Source organism: Paroedura picta, chromosome 4 (assembly GCF_049243985.1).
Source record: "Paroedura picta isolate Pp20150507F chromosome 4, Ppicta_v3.0, whole genome shotgun sequence".
NCBI classification, from domain to species: Eukaryota; Metazoa; Chordata; class Lepidosauria; order Squamata; family Gekkonidae; genus Paroedura; species Paroedura picta.
The window spans coordinates 28,006,155-28,019,772 of record NC_135372.1 but is presented as its reverse complement, the minus strand read 5'-3'; the positions used below and the strand labels follow the sequence as shown (position 1 = coordinate 28,019,772).

Below are 13,618 nucleotides of genomic sequence, written 5' to 3'. Positions count from 1 at the left end.
GCCCTGTGGGATCAGAGCAAGGGCCCATCTAGCTCAATGGCTTGTTTCCAGCCGCGGGGAAGCCCACGACCCTCCACTCCTGCCTCTTTGGAGCCCCGCGTATTCACAATTGGACCAATCCTGGATTTTGATGTCTGCATGCAACCCTCAGCCACACGCCCCAGATCTCCTCCTCAGCTTTGCCACTGAAACAATAAATGCAGCATGGGTTGGTACTACCTCAGCTGTCAGTCTTGCCCCAGCCTTAGTGCTTCGGCATGCAATGCCATCCTTTTGTTTTTAAAACACTGAAATATTGGGGCGGGGGGGATTGTTTTTTTTTAACCTAACAGCACAAAACTACAGTGAGGGTTGGGGCTGGTGGCTTCTGGGGGACAGTATCAGCACTAGCCAATCAGTTCTGTGCCCAACTGATGTGCTTCAAACTTGTAGAACAGGGCAGTGAGGAGGTCCCTTGGAATCTGGAATAGTATATTTGGACTGAAAACAGGAAGCTGCTCTAAGAAGACAACGTTTGTCTTTGTACGTCCCCCACCCCCACCCCTTACTGAGTTCTGCTGCATCCGAATTCCCGCAGACTCTCTGCTTCATCACCAAAGGAGGTTGTGCAGAAGAGATTTCCTCCCTCCCCAACAGCAACACAGCTCCTCTTCCCCAGCTATCCTTTTTTCTTCCTCCCACTGGCTTATTGCAGTTTTTCTCCTCCCTGAGGGTGGCACCGAGAAAGCTGCGGACTCTGAAGTGCCTGAGCACGGCGTTGAGATTGAAGCCGGCGCAGCGTTTCTTCTCTAGCAGCCGCCTGCCTCCCGCTGTGTAATTTCTTTGAACTCATTTCAAAAGATTATTACAGTCTCTTGAGCCAAAATACAATATATATTTTAGATCTGAACATGTATGTACAGGGAAGCACACAACGGCTTTAGTGTCTCCCTATGAATCCCCTATGAATAGTTTGGGGGTGCTTTGGTGGACTTGGGGCGGCTGTTCCGTTTGGACGAATGCCCAAAGAGAGAACAGGGAAGGGTTCTCAGGTTCCAAGCCATCCCGCAGAAAGCAGCCGGGGTCCATGCAGCTTTGGGAATGATCCAGGCAGGCTCTCTGCTAGCAGGAAATTCATTACCGCAAGATAGAGAGATGGCCACAGGCTTTGAAAGGGGATTAGCAGATTCACAGAGGAGAAGCCTGTTCCCGACCATGTGGGTAGATGGATCGCAGTGGCCCCGTGTCCTCGGCTATCTTTGAATTAACCATGCTCTCTGCACTTGCTCAGAGGGACTGTCCAGAGCCACCCCACCTGCAGAAGGAAATGCCACCGGGGGTGGGTGGGTCAGAAACAATGAGATCTGCTCCTAGGTGTAAACTGCACGGAGCTTTTACTCCGACCCCAGGTCGATTCAGTCCCTGCCTTCCACACAGAACGCGATTTCCGTTTGGATTTAGGGCTATTTAAATTTTCCTTCTGCAGCAAGAAGGATTGATCCAGAGTGATTTATTGTGCGATATCTTATAGTGCTTTTAATGCTCAATATTTAAAGGCTGTTCTGAATCCCGTGATTGGCCACATGTGGTCATGTGACAAACTTTCCTTAAAGGAGAAGCCCCTAATTTCTCTCAACTTCTGTCGGTCCTGGATTTTTTCTCCCTTCTCTGCCTTTTTCGATCATCTCCCCCCTCCAAGAAAAGAAAAAGGCTCCCTGCTTGGCTTCTCTCCCGCCCCCTTCAAGAAAAGAAAGAAAGAGGCTTGGCTCCCCCACCCTACTGAGCCTCCCTAACCACGTGCAGAACACTTTCCTGTTTCAATTGGGGGGGGGGGGAGATCCAAGTTCAAAGTGATCTGAATTCAACAGGATTGACAATGGAATAAACAAAGTAAGTGCAGACTCTGCCCTAAGTGAGTGGCATGATCTTCAGCTTTTCTGCACCTGTGTCTCCCCCGGTGCTGCTGCTACATAACCTCTCTCCTTTCCCCCTGTCTGGCAGGATGGGCAGTCGCGGACAGTCCGCCAGTTCCAGTTCACCGACTGGCCAGAACAAGGCGTGCCAAAATCTGGGGAAGGCTTTATCGATTTCATCGGGCAGGTACATAAAACGAAGGAGCAGTTCGGACAAGACGGCCCCATTTCTGTCCACTGCAGGTAAGCTGGGAGAAGAGCAAGAAAAAAAAAACCAAGGAAGGGGAGTTAAGCAAAGCTTGGAGTCTTCTCTTCTCGGGCTGCAAAAGCCTCCGCTGCTAATTCTCACCTTGGAATTAAACAGAGCCAGGCGGCTGCTCAGCCAACCTTCCTGTTAAGCCAAAGACTCTTGTCAGATGGGAAGCCCATTGCTGCCTCCTGATTGGCTGTACTTGGAAGCTTTCCTGGCTTCCAAAATCCCTGGCAGAATTCTTTCATTAGCACAAGACTTAAGCCGAGAGCATTGGCTTCCAGAGCATAGAGGATTTGGGTGGTTGTTGTTGTTGCTTAAATCTAGCTTCTAATTGCAGTACATTTTCTGAGGCAAGGCGGAACGTCCTGACCCTAACAGAGCATCCACGTCTACGTTGATCATTCACCCCTGTCTGTATTGGTGCATCCATTCCTGAACCTGAAAACTGTTCACTCTGCAGCTTGCACATTTGCTCCCCCCCCCCCACCCTTATATTCCAAAAAAATTCCTAGATCATCTGCAGATCTGTTGGGAGCCCCTTCACAGTAAGGATTTCTCACTTTTGCAAGGGCCTCACTTTTTAACTGAAGGCCTGCGTGGATTACAGAGGGCTCAGTGGCAGAGCATCCGATTTGCTTCCAGAGGGTCCGCAGTTCAATCCCTCCCAACTCAAGTTAGAAGATGTTCGGCCTCACTTGGAGTCCTGTGTTCAGTTTTGGGCACCCCAGTTGAAGAGGGATGTTGACAAACTGGAGTGTGTCCAGAGGAGGGCAACAAAGACGGTGAGGGTTTTGGAGCAAGACATATGAGGAAAGGCTGGGGGAGCTTGGTCTGTTTAGCCTGGAGAGGAGACGACTGAAAGGGGATCGGATAACCATCTTCAAGTATTTAAAAGGCTGCCATGTAGAGCAGGGGTCATCAATCCCCGGTGGCGGGCTGCAAAGGCCACGGTACCGGGCCGCCGCCAGCCATGCCTGCCTTCCCCCGCCGGCAGCAAGAAGGAAGGGAAGAGGCAGACACAGCCGCCGGCATGGCGGTGATGCAAACGTGAATGCGCGTTAGCGCCCCTAGTGGCGAAAACGTGCACTCGCCATTGCCGCGCATGCATGTTAGCACCACCTGGTGGCGAAAACACGCATGCGCGGCAATTGCGCTTGCACGTTTTCGCACCACCCGGGCCGTCGTCTCTTCCCTCACTCCAGAGGCGGTCCCTGACCTGAGAAAGGTTGGGGGCTGCTGATGTAGAGGATGGAGCAGAGTTCTTCTCTCTTGCCCCGGAGGGACGGACCAGAACCAATGGGATGAAATTAATTCAAAAGATATTCAATCTAAACATCCGGAAGAAGTTCCTGGCAGTTAGAGCAGTTTCTCAGTGGAACAGGCTTCTTTGGGAGGTGGTGGGTTCCCTATCTCTGGAAATTTTTTAACAGAGGCTGGGTAGCCAGCTGACGCAGAGGCCGATCCTGTGTAGATTCAAGGGGGTGGCAAGTGACAGTGGATGAGCAATAAGGTTGGGAATATCCTATATATTGCAGGGGTTTGGACTAGATGACCCAGGAGGTCCCTTCCAACTCAATGAAATGCATGCATGGGTAATCAGCAGTTATAAAATTAATAGGTTATAAATTAAAACAGCAAGAATTATGAAAATTAAAAGTTAAGATACCCATTGCTGACGTCTTTTACAAGTGACAGCACAAAATCTAACCATGAAAAGCATCCGTTGGGGGAATTAGTTGGAAAGTAACAGTCTGACACATTCCGAATTGGGACATCCTGGGAAATTATTAATAGACAAAATCCTCCTTGAACGAACCACTGGATGGAAGGGGAGTCAATTTCCCCAACCCACAAAGACCTGCCCTTTCCACACGTGGGACCATTTGGTATCAGCCAAGGGAAAGCCCTGGATTCTAGCCTGGGAGAAAGCTCTTCTGTGGGTGGGGCTGTCAAGCCAGAAGCAATGAGCAGCAGGAGAGACAGGGGTTGGGGATCTGCTTTTATCTAATAACAGGGGAGCCAGGGTTCTGTTCCCTCTACATCATGCAATATCCATGCCCCTTGGCTTCAGGACCCATTTGGCCTGCTTGTCTCCCGAAAGCAAAATCACTTGTGGGGAGAGTGCTAGATTGACCAGCTCATTTTCTGTTGCCGTAAGCCGTGAAGATTTGAAGCTGTCTCTGAGGATCAGGGGGGTTTGGCCTTGTGGTGAGAAATTTACCTTGAGCCAGCAATTGCTGGAAGAAAGGCAGACCTTGGCTTTGACTTTGATTGTGCCGGTCTACAAACATAGTGCTGAGTAGACAGAGGGCAGCTCTCAGAAATTTAGATTGTCCTTATTCCACGGGGGCAAAATGGGAGGAGGGGTCCCCAACCAGGACCCACATAAGAGCTGGGCCAATGTCGGCTGTGATTGGACAGCAAAGACAGAATAGAATGTAGGACGACGCGAGTGGAGATTTGAATTCAAATCGCTCTTCAGTCATGTTCACTGGGCAATGTTGAGCCACTATCTCTGCCCACTCTTACAGGATTGTAAGAATGAACTGGAGGTGGGGAGAACTCCTCTATGCCGCTTGGGGCTCCTCAAAGGAAACATGCAATTAAAAATATTATTTAATTGTCTCTTAACTAAAAAAAATACATTTAAAAAGTGCTAGATAACCAAGATTTCAATTTCTGCATATTGCAAAACCTCATAGAAAGTTCTGGGATTCAACTTTGAGGAAGCTAACGATTTTTCTCAAGGACTTCTCCATGAGGGCCACTTTTATCTTGCTACTGGTAATTTCACTAGTTGTTTTGTTTGAATCAAACTGTTGGTATTGTGCTGGAAATTCAAATGTGTTCAATTCCATATTTTTTTAAAGGATGGGCCACCTGTAGGTCCCAGTCCCAAGTAGCACATGTCAGGAGGGCCATTCTCTACCCAGGACCCTGGAGGGCCCATTAGAGAGACCCGCAGCAGGCAGCTTGTCTGTCTTTTACACATGAATCACATGCATGTAAATGCATAGCTATGCCAATGGCATTACCCAGTGTGTGTTTGGGGGCAGAGCTCTTGTTTTGCTGCCATCCCTCCTGCAATGTTGAGTGGGGGTCAGGGTTTGCTGCTCTCTCCTGGGCAGGTCAGCCGTCTCTTTTTGAAATGCCACCTTGTAGCATTTTGCTTTTTGGTGAAGGCTCCATAATCCTCAACATCTTTTTGCAGCTTCTAAGTGTGCCCAGGTTGGGGTTGGGGGGGTTGGGAGGGGTGTTAATCTGCGATTAAAGCCTTAGTTGATTAATCGCACCACTGGAGGGAATAAAGCTCCCGTCTAGCGCCAGCTTGTTTTGCTTGTTTTCAAACAAGTCCAGCAGTGCCGAGAGGCTGTGCAGAAAGCATGGTTTGCAGGAGCTCCCGTCTTCCCACAAGCAGGGAAAACAACAGTAGAGCCCCCAGCTCTGTAACACGAAGGAAGGACTGAGCCATCTGCTCAGTGGGGGAAGAAAAACGTGTCAGCTTATTGGTTCCCATCTCATCCTTACTTCAAGGGGCTCCGGGCAGTGTATGTGGTCTCCTTGAGACAGACAAATGGAAGCACTTCTTCACTCAAAGAGTCATTGGCTTGGAGAATCCACTGCCTAGAACAGGGGTAATCAAACTGCGGCCCTCCAGATGTCTATGGACTATAATTCCCAGGAATCTTGGGAATTGGGAATTGTAGTCCATGGACATCTGGAGAGCCACAATTTGACTACCCCTGGCCTAGAATGTGTGGATAGCCACTAAGAACACGAGTAGAGCCCTGCTGAATCAATTGCAGTGCCCAAAACTGAACACAGTGCACAAAACTGAACAGTGAGGTTTAACCAGAACGAAGTCAAGTGGTACCATCACCTTGCACAGTCTGGACACTATTCTTTCGATACACCCCAAAATCCTATTTGACTTTTTAGCCATCGAGTCACACTGCTACCTCTAAGACCCCTAGATCCTTTGCACACGGCCTACTGCCAATAGAGATCTCCCCCGTCCTATAATGATGCATTTGATTTTTCCCTCCATTCTCTAAATGAGACTTTTTTTATTATTGAGATCTGTGGAAAGCTGATTATGGAGCCTCCCTGGCTTTTTAAGGCTCCTCCTGATTTTCCTTCTGGAGGGAATTATTTGTCCCTTTGCTTTTAGTATTTCACTTTTAAGTCCAGCAACCTGTTCTGCATAGCATCCAGCCAGTTCCTCTGGAGGGCCAACAAGAGGACCTCGAGGCCATGGCCTTCTTCTGATAAGAACCTCAGAAGAGTCCTGCTAGATCAGTCCATTATGGGTCCATCTACTCCATTGTGGGTCCATCTACTCCACACAGGAGCCAGCCAGTTCCCCTGGAGAGCCAACAACAGGGCCTAGCGGCCAAGGCCTTCATAAAAACATAAGAAGAGCCTTGCTGGGTCAAGGTCCATCTAGCCCAGCATCCCGTCTCCCACAGTATCCAACCAGCTCCTCTGGACAGCCAACAGGACATAGAAAATGAAGCTTCCCCCCAGAGTAGCCTCTTGGCTCTGGGATTCAAAGATTGACTGTCTCTGAACATGGAGGTTCCCCTCAGATTCATGTAGGATAGCTCTCTCACAGACCTATCCTCCACGAATCTGTCTGATCCCCTTTTCAAGCTGTCTAGACTAGTTGGCTTGAAAGGGGGATAAGACAAAAACCCATGGAGGAAACGCCCATCAGTGGCTATTAGTCGCAATGATTGAACCTCCATGTTCAGCAGCAGCTTACCTCAGAACACCAGTGCTGGGGGAAGTAGTTGATCTTCACGCCCTCCTGCTAAGACTTCTGGGGCATCCAGTTGGCTGCTTTATTAAGCAGAGTGTTGGGCCATTGATTGTTCACGTGACTCCTCCCCATCTCCATTTTATCCCCTCCACAGCCCTGGCTCACACTGCAGGGAGCTTCCTAGTAGCTAAGCAAGGGTTCGATTCAGATCTGCTGCCTGTAGATAACACTCTGAATCACAGGCACAGAAAGCTGCCTTATTTTGAATCAGACCATCACATTGAGACTGGCAGTGACTCTCCAGGGTCCCAGACGGGTCTTTTCCATCACCTCCTTTAACTGGAGATGCCACAGGGGACTGAACCTCGACCTTCTGCATGCCAAGTAGATGCTTTGCTATCTGCCACTCAGGGCTGAGCTTCCTTTAAGCACCAGACTGTTTTCCCTCCTCCGTCTAGACCAGGGGTAGTCAACCTATGGTCCTCCAGATGTCCATGGATTACAATTCCCATGAGCCCCTGCCAGCGTTTGTAGTCCATGGACTACCCCTGGTCTAGATGACTTGACATTGTGGCCCAGCCATGGAGACTTCTGTGACCCTGTACAGCCTAGGGAACACTCAAAATCAAGCAGAGCAACCAAAAGATGTGGAAGGGGTTGGGTGCTGAAATTACCCAGTTCCCTCCCTAGGGATCTCATGTTTCATCCTCCCCCACCCTCAGGCCTCCCTGCTTTGGATCAGCCGTCCCATGACGCACCTTCTGTCTTCTTTCCTTTTTGCAGTGCGGGTGTAGGGAGGACCGGAGTTTTCATCACGCTGAGCATTGTGCTGGAAAGGATGCGCTATGAAGGAGTGGTGGACATTTTCCAGACGGTGAAGATGCTGCGGACACAGAGGCCCGCTATGGTGCAGACAGAGGTCAGAGGAGGGGACTACATGGGGGCACATACCCTCCACACACACAAGCACGCTCACACATTGCCTGGAGGCAACTCCCTCAGGCATGAGGTGACGCAGTACACAAGTTGCGTCTGTTACAGCCGGTTGCGCCATGCTCCTCTTCTGCAGATGGTCTCGAGCAGAGGTAGTCAACCTGTGGTCCTCCAGATGTTCATGGACTGCAATTCCCATGAGCCCCTGCCAGCGTTTGCTGGCAGGGGCTCATGGGAATTGTAGTCCATGAACATCTGGAGGACCACAGGTTGACTACCCCTGGTTTAGAGCATGGGTCGCAAATGTGGGGCCCATGAGCAGCTTTCCCGGTGTCTCTTATTTTAGAACCTGGCGGGTCCAGATGGGCTTCTGCCAAGCCGCTTGATGGCCGTCGGAGATTCAGTTGCCAATCCGTATTTTTCAAACGTTGCTTTTCGGCCGCAGCTACCACCACCCCACAAGGATCTCCCCCTTGTGGCTGAAAGGAAGCTGGGGCGGCCATTTTGTAGCTGGCTTTGCCTCTTGCGGCAGCCATTTGGCAGCCATAATTTCGCGGTGGTGTCTGCCATGCTGTGTCATGCCGTTTCCAAGTGCCAAAGGTGCCCGCAGGCTGAAAAAGTTGAGGGACCCCTATTCTAGGCGATGACTGGATCAGGAGGCAATACTTGGTTCTGCCAAAGGGCCATCACAGATTTGGCATCGCGTCGCAAACTCTGTTTGTACCTTCCACCGCCCTGGGCCACTGAGTGTTTGGACGCTTCCATGTGAGCCAGCCCTGGGCTTCTTTCAAGAGCAGCTGGGGCCGGCTGGAAAGGAGGGGCCTTGTCACCAGAGCACGCGAAGTGAGACGATAAACACACGAAGGGCTGCCGATCATCTTTACAGGCATCCACTCCACTGGGAGCCGGGTAGCTTCCTGAGGGATGAAGAGATGCAGCCATTCTTCTCCATCCCCATATTTTACACTTCAACATCCAGGAGGACCACTTCGGCTTAGCCGGAGCAGGCTCTTCTGTTTCCCACTGGGATATATTTGTCGAGCACCAACAAGAAAGGTCTATTCAAGTTCGATTGTAACAGCGCAATTTGCAGAGCATGACATGTGTGTGTGTTCTACTCAGTTTGTCGGTGTTCTTCCGCCTGGAGAGCTCTCCAATTAATGGTCCTATTTGGGCTAGAACAGGCTAGTTGGTAGTTGAAAGGAAGGGGGCTTGGCCTGTGTGTCCCCCTCCCTGCCCCCTTTGCTCTGCAGATTCCATAGTCTTTTGCATCACTTCCCAAATCTGCAAACTGCCTTAGACTGGAAGCAGAAGGTGAACCAAGAAAGGTGAGCCCGGACACCGCCAGAAAGGACAGAAGTGACTTTCTGGTCTGTCTGTCTGTCTGTCTGTCTGTCTGTGTCCAACCTCACTCTGATTCTGGTGTTCAGGGGAGATTTGAGCAGGGGCCTCTTGCTTCACAGCCAGCCCCGTTTTCGAAAAAATCTATTTCCACTTTCTCTCCATTGAACGTAAACTGCCCCCAGACAACTGGCTCGATAGGGGCGGTCTATAGCTGTAAATAATAAATGAATACATTGTTGCTCTCCATTTAAATTTGCCTTTAATTACTCAAAAAGGACCACCTAGCCCAGGGAGAGGTGACCTAGGGACATGACGGAGGTTGGCTCAGTTATGCTCAGGATTAAGCAAATGGGGAGAATGTATTTCTCCTTTCCCCATAAGTCTAGGACATCCCAAAAGGTTGATTGGCAGTTGACTTGTAATATCTCAGACTCAGAAAGCCTTTATTGGCATAAACAATCACAATCCAAGGTTAGGCAAGACAACATAATTATTTATTTGGGACATGCTTCCAAGGACATCGGCTACCCTGGCGAGTTTAATGGGATCCTTTTCTGAAAGCATTAATTTGACGATGAGGGATTTAGAATTGGCTTTGGAATTTAAATCCATCAAATATGACTGGCTAGAAGCTCATTGGGGAGGGAGGACTGGACACTCCAAAGCAAAATGTGGTAGAGTGTCCGAGGCTTTTGAAGGCAGGAGTCTTATAGAATCTTCCCCAGGACACCCTTGAGGGAAAGGAGTTGACTCTGGCAAGAAGGAAAGCCCTCCTAGCCAAATGAGAGTCCAACCGATAAAGATAAGCAGGTAGGAGTTTATAGTTGGATGAAATGCCCCAGAATTGGGTGAAATAGGTATTACATAGGACAGGAGATAAAATTTGTATTTCGATATCCTCAAGTCTATGCGAAATTACCTTGAAAGTATCTTTTTCACTCAGACCCACACAATATCGAGCCCAATATTTTTCAGTTTAAGTGAAATTCTATTGTACCAACTGGAAATGTACGGATCTCACAACAGCAGGCTACCAGAGAAGGCTGAGAAATGAATCCTCAGCCAGTATTCGAAAGTCAATAGCCAAGCTTCCAAAGCCGGGTGTTGGTGACCTAATTCAATAAGGATGGTTCGATTGGCGACACATTTGGGTAGCTTGAGTAAAGATCTTAAAAACAGGCTCGTAATATTCATGCTGGATGTGGGCTGACTGGGACTTGACTTACAAAGGGGTTAGGTGAATTCATGCTGCTGCTGGGAGCTTTGGAAACCGGATGCTGGCCTATGTGGCCATGGATTCTGACGCCTTTCCCAGCTGGTCTGGTGTTCACCTTGGTGGCCTGTCTGTTATAACCACTTCCTCTCTCTTTGCTCCCCCTCTCCAGGATGAATATCAGTTCTGTTATCAAGCAGCGTTGGAGTACCTGGGCAGTTTTGACCACTATGCAACATAAACAAACAAACAAACACACAAAAAGCCATCCATCTTGCGGACTCTTTTATCATGAAGTCCTGGAAGGCCCCCTTCCCAGCTGGAGAGGTGAGCTTGACCTTTTTTTAAAAAAACCCACAAACTGAATCAGAAGAACCTTTCCTTTTATATTTTTGTTCTCCATTTCGGACACTCCAGCGGGGAAAAGACAAGCAAGCCAGGAAGTGGTTGAGAAAAAAATTATACTCAAACTCCCAATGGCTCCGGGACCCCCCGTGTATTTGTTTTGGGATTGTTGTTTTTTTTTTTTCCTCGTTTTTTTTTTAAGAGCCTGGACCGCAAAGCCGGGAGGAGGGCGGCCCAGGAAGAAGATTCCTTTTTGAGTGGCGAACTTGTTATTACCTCATTTGGTGTTCGCGGTGTGGAAGTGACAGCAGTGTGTGGACAACGCAGAACTGATCCAAACACTTAACAAAACTTTTTTTTAAAAAAACAAGAAAATAGCCTTGAGCCTTCCCCCCCTCCCCTCATGCACCCACCTTGGAAAACAGCAGCCTGGGTTTGGAAAAAACAAAAGCCCAGAGAGGTTGGAGAAAGATCGCCAAGTAAAGGATCGGACCGTGGCAATGAGGATATTGTTGTAGACTTCAGTTTACATACTAATCTAGTTGAAAAATCTTTACAGGAAGTCACTTGCAGATTTGCCAAAGGTCAGGCTGGGGGTACAAGATACACAGAGAAATTCAGCGAATTATTTCACAGCAAATGAATGCATTGTACAGGAGTTACCTGGGGGGGAAAACCCTGTCCTGTTTTTGTCACCATGCAAAAGTGGGCGTGTCCCTGCCCCCTCCACCCGTTTTCATACTTGCAACATTCCTCATCTCTTCAAATGCCACACTTTTTCTGTGTCAGAAAGTAAAACCACCACGCAATAAGGACTTTCTAAGGACCCAAAACACCGGATCTCCAAAACAGGGGAGGGGCAACATCGCCCTGTGTCCTGACCATTTTCGGTTCATTCCCACTTACCTCCCCTTTTTCAGTGTGAGGTACGAAACATGTTTTGTTTTTAATGAAAGGAGTCCTCCACTCCACAGGTTCCGCTTGCGCCTCAAAATGAACTTTTCTGACCCCCATATTTTAGTGGACGTGTCCCGCCCTCTCCCTCCCCAATGCCAAAGAGGAAAACGGCAGATTTTAGAGAACTCCACGTGGGGAGGGGGGGCGCTCAACAAGGGGAGGCAATCTGTACTGCAAGCAGGATTAGACCGAAGCCAAGAGAAACGGCTGGAGGAAATGCCTGGGAGAGGCTTTCTTTAAAGCTATCGATGTAACTTAGCCAGTGACATTACATTTTTTTTTGTTGCTTTTTTTTTTTTCAAATAGTGTATTTTTTTTCCTTTTTAAAAAATATGTAAAAAAAATTACAAAAGATATCACTCAATGAATTTACAAAAAAAAATACTTATTTGTTCATATTCTGTTCAAAGACAAGTCTATTTTTTCACTGTAGAAATGTTACGTGTAATGGCTGTGGAACATGGGAGACGCATCATGCGGGAAAACGCTACTTTACATAATGCTTTTTTTTTTTAACCATTTAAAAGAAGTTTAATCTGCTCGTGTATGGACAACAACTACAAAACTGTTGCTGCTTTTTCTTTCCCCCCCCCCTTTCAAAAAGGCATATCAAGCTTTTGGAAGGCGTCAGGTTAGAGGAGTGGGTGGGGGAAGGTTCCCTACCCTTCTCCTCTGGCCACCGTGTCTTGCATGCCTGTTCTTCAAGGGACCAATGGCTAGAGGAGAGGTGACATTTAGACAGCCACGTCATATGGGAAAGACTGGGATCTCGAAGCCACACCAGAACGTGGAGAAACAAAGGAAGGAGCAGGGCACTGGGGTTATCCCGAAAGGTTCTCTGGCGCACCCAACCCGCTTTGGATGTAGCTTCTAAGCCCCCATGGGATCGCGCAGTCCCACCCCCACCCAAGAAACACCCTGTTGATGGCAGGGCTTCTCAAGTCCCTGCCCCAGGCTGGAGTGCTGGGCTCAACTTGGGAGGGGGGGGGAGTTAGGATTTGTGGGGGCCTTGCCCAGGATCTTCAGGATGAAACAGCATGTAATGTTTGCTGTCCTGTTTAGGGATGTGGGGAGGGGGGGGGGGACATTCCAAGGAGTGAAGCTGCTAGAGGAGCTCTCGGACCCCTTTCCTGGGGACTAAAAGACACTTCAAGCCTCTTGGTACCCCAAATGAAGGGGGAGGAATAAGGGTCCTGGGAGGGTGGCAGGAGGAAAAAAAATCACACATATCCCTTTCCAAAAGCAGCACCAACATAACATGCAGATTGGCCCTCTCAGTTTTGATGTACTGAAGTTCAAATCCCTGCTGAGCCTTAAGTTTACTGGGTGGCCTCTGGCCAGTCACTCTCTCTCAGCCTACCCTACCTCACAGGGGTGTTGTGAGGATAACATGTGACCTTCTCCCCCCTGGGCTCTTCCAAGGAAAATCTGACATGGGGTGGTCAGAGTGCTGGCATTCATTGTCCCCGGTTTCCTCACCCACAACGTGTTCTCTGGACAATATAAATGGTACGGGGCCATTGATTTATAATCACTGCTCACTTTTGTTATTTTCCAGAGGGGTGACACAGCAGGGGAGGGGATGTGAGGCAAAACCCATCTCGGTGCTTTACTCCAGATACACCAGGGGGGGTCTCTAGGTACAATGTAGAGAAAGGTCAGCACATGGGCAGTGGATGAGCAGGCAGGGGTTACGAGCCCCTTTTTAAATTTCTTTTCCCCTTTTATTGTTTTTTTTATTTTTCTCCCTCCTTTGTATGAAAGCAAGGCCCCTGTTGCTCTCACACTGTTATTTCCAAACAAAACCAGTTCAAAGTGGTTACTCAGAACCACGGTGTATGTAGATATATATATTGACTTTGTATTAAAGGAAGATTGTCTGAAAAAAAAATATGCTGAAGTGACTCCATGTGTTTGTG

The 13,618-nt window shown here is 48.7% G+C and overlaps 1 protein-coding gene across 1 annotated transcript in view; it reads left to right on the top strand.

Moving 5' to 3' along the window:
- PTPRS (protein tyrosine phosphatase receptor type S) overlaps positions 1-13,369 on the top strand; it is a 257,496-nt gene extending 244,127 nt beyond the window's left edge. The window contains exons 33-35 of the mRNA XM_077332102.1: positions 1,981-2,135; positions 7,691-7,826; positions 10,570-13,369. Of these exons, the coding sequence (XP_077188217.1) occupies positions 1,981-2,135; positions 7,691-7,826; positions 10,570-10,638 (360 nt within the window). The 3' untranslated portion in view covers positions 10,639-13,369. The remainder of the gene's footprint in view (positions 1-1,980; positions 2,136-7,690; positions 7,827-10,569) is intronic.
- The last annotated feature ends 249 nt before the right edge of the window (positions 13,370-13,618 follow it).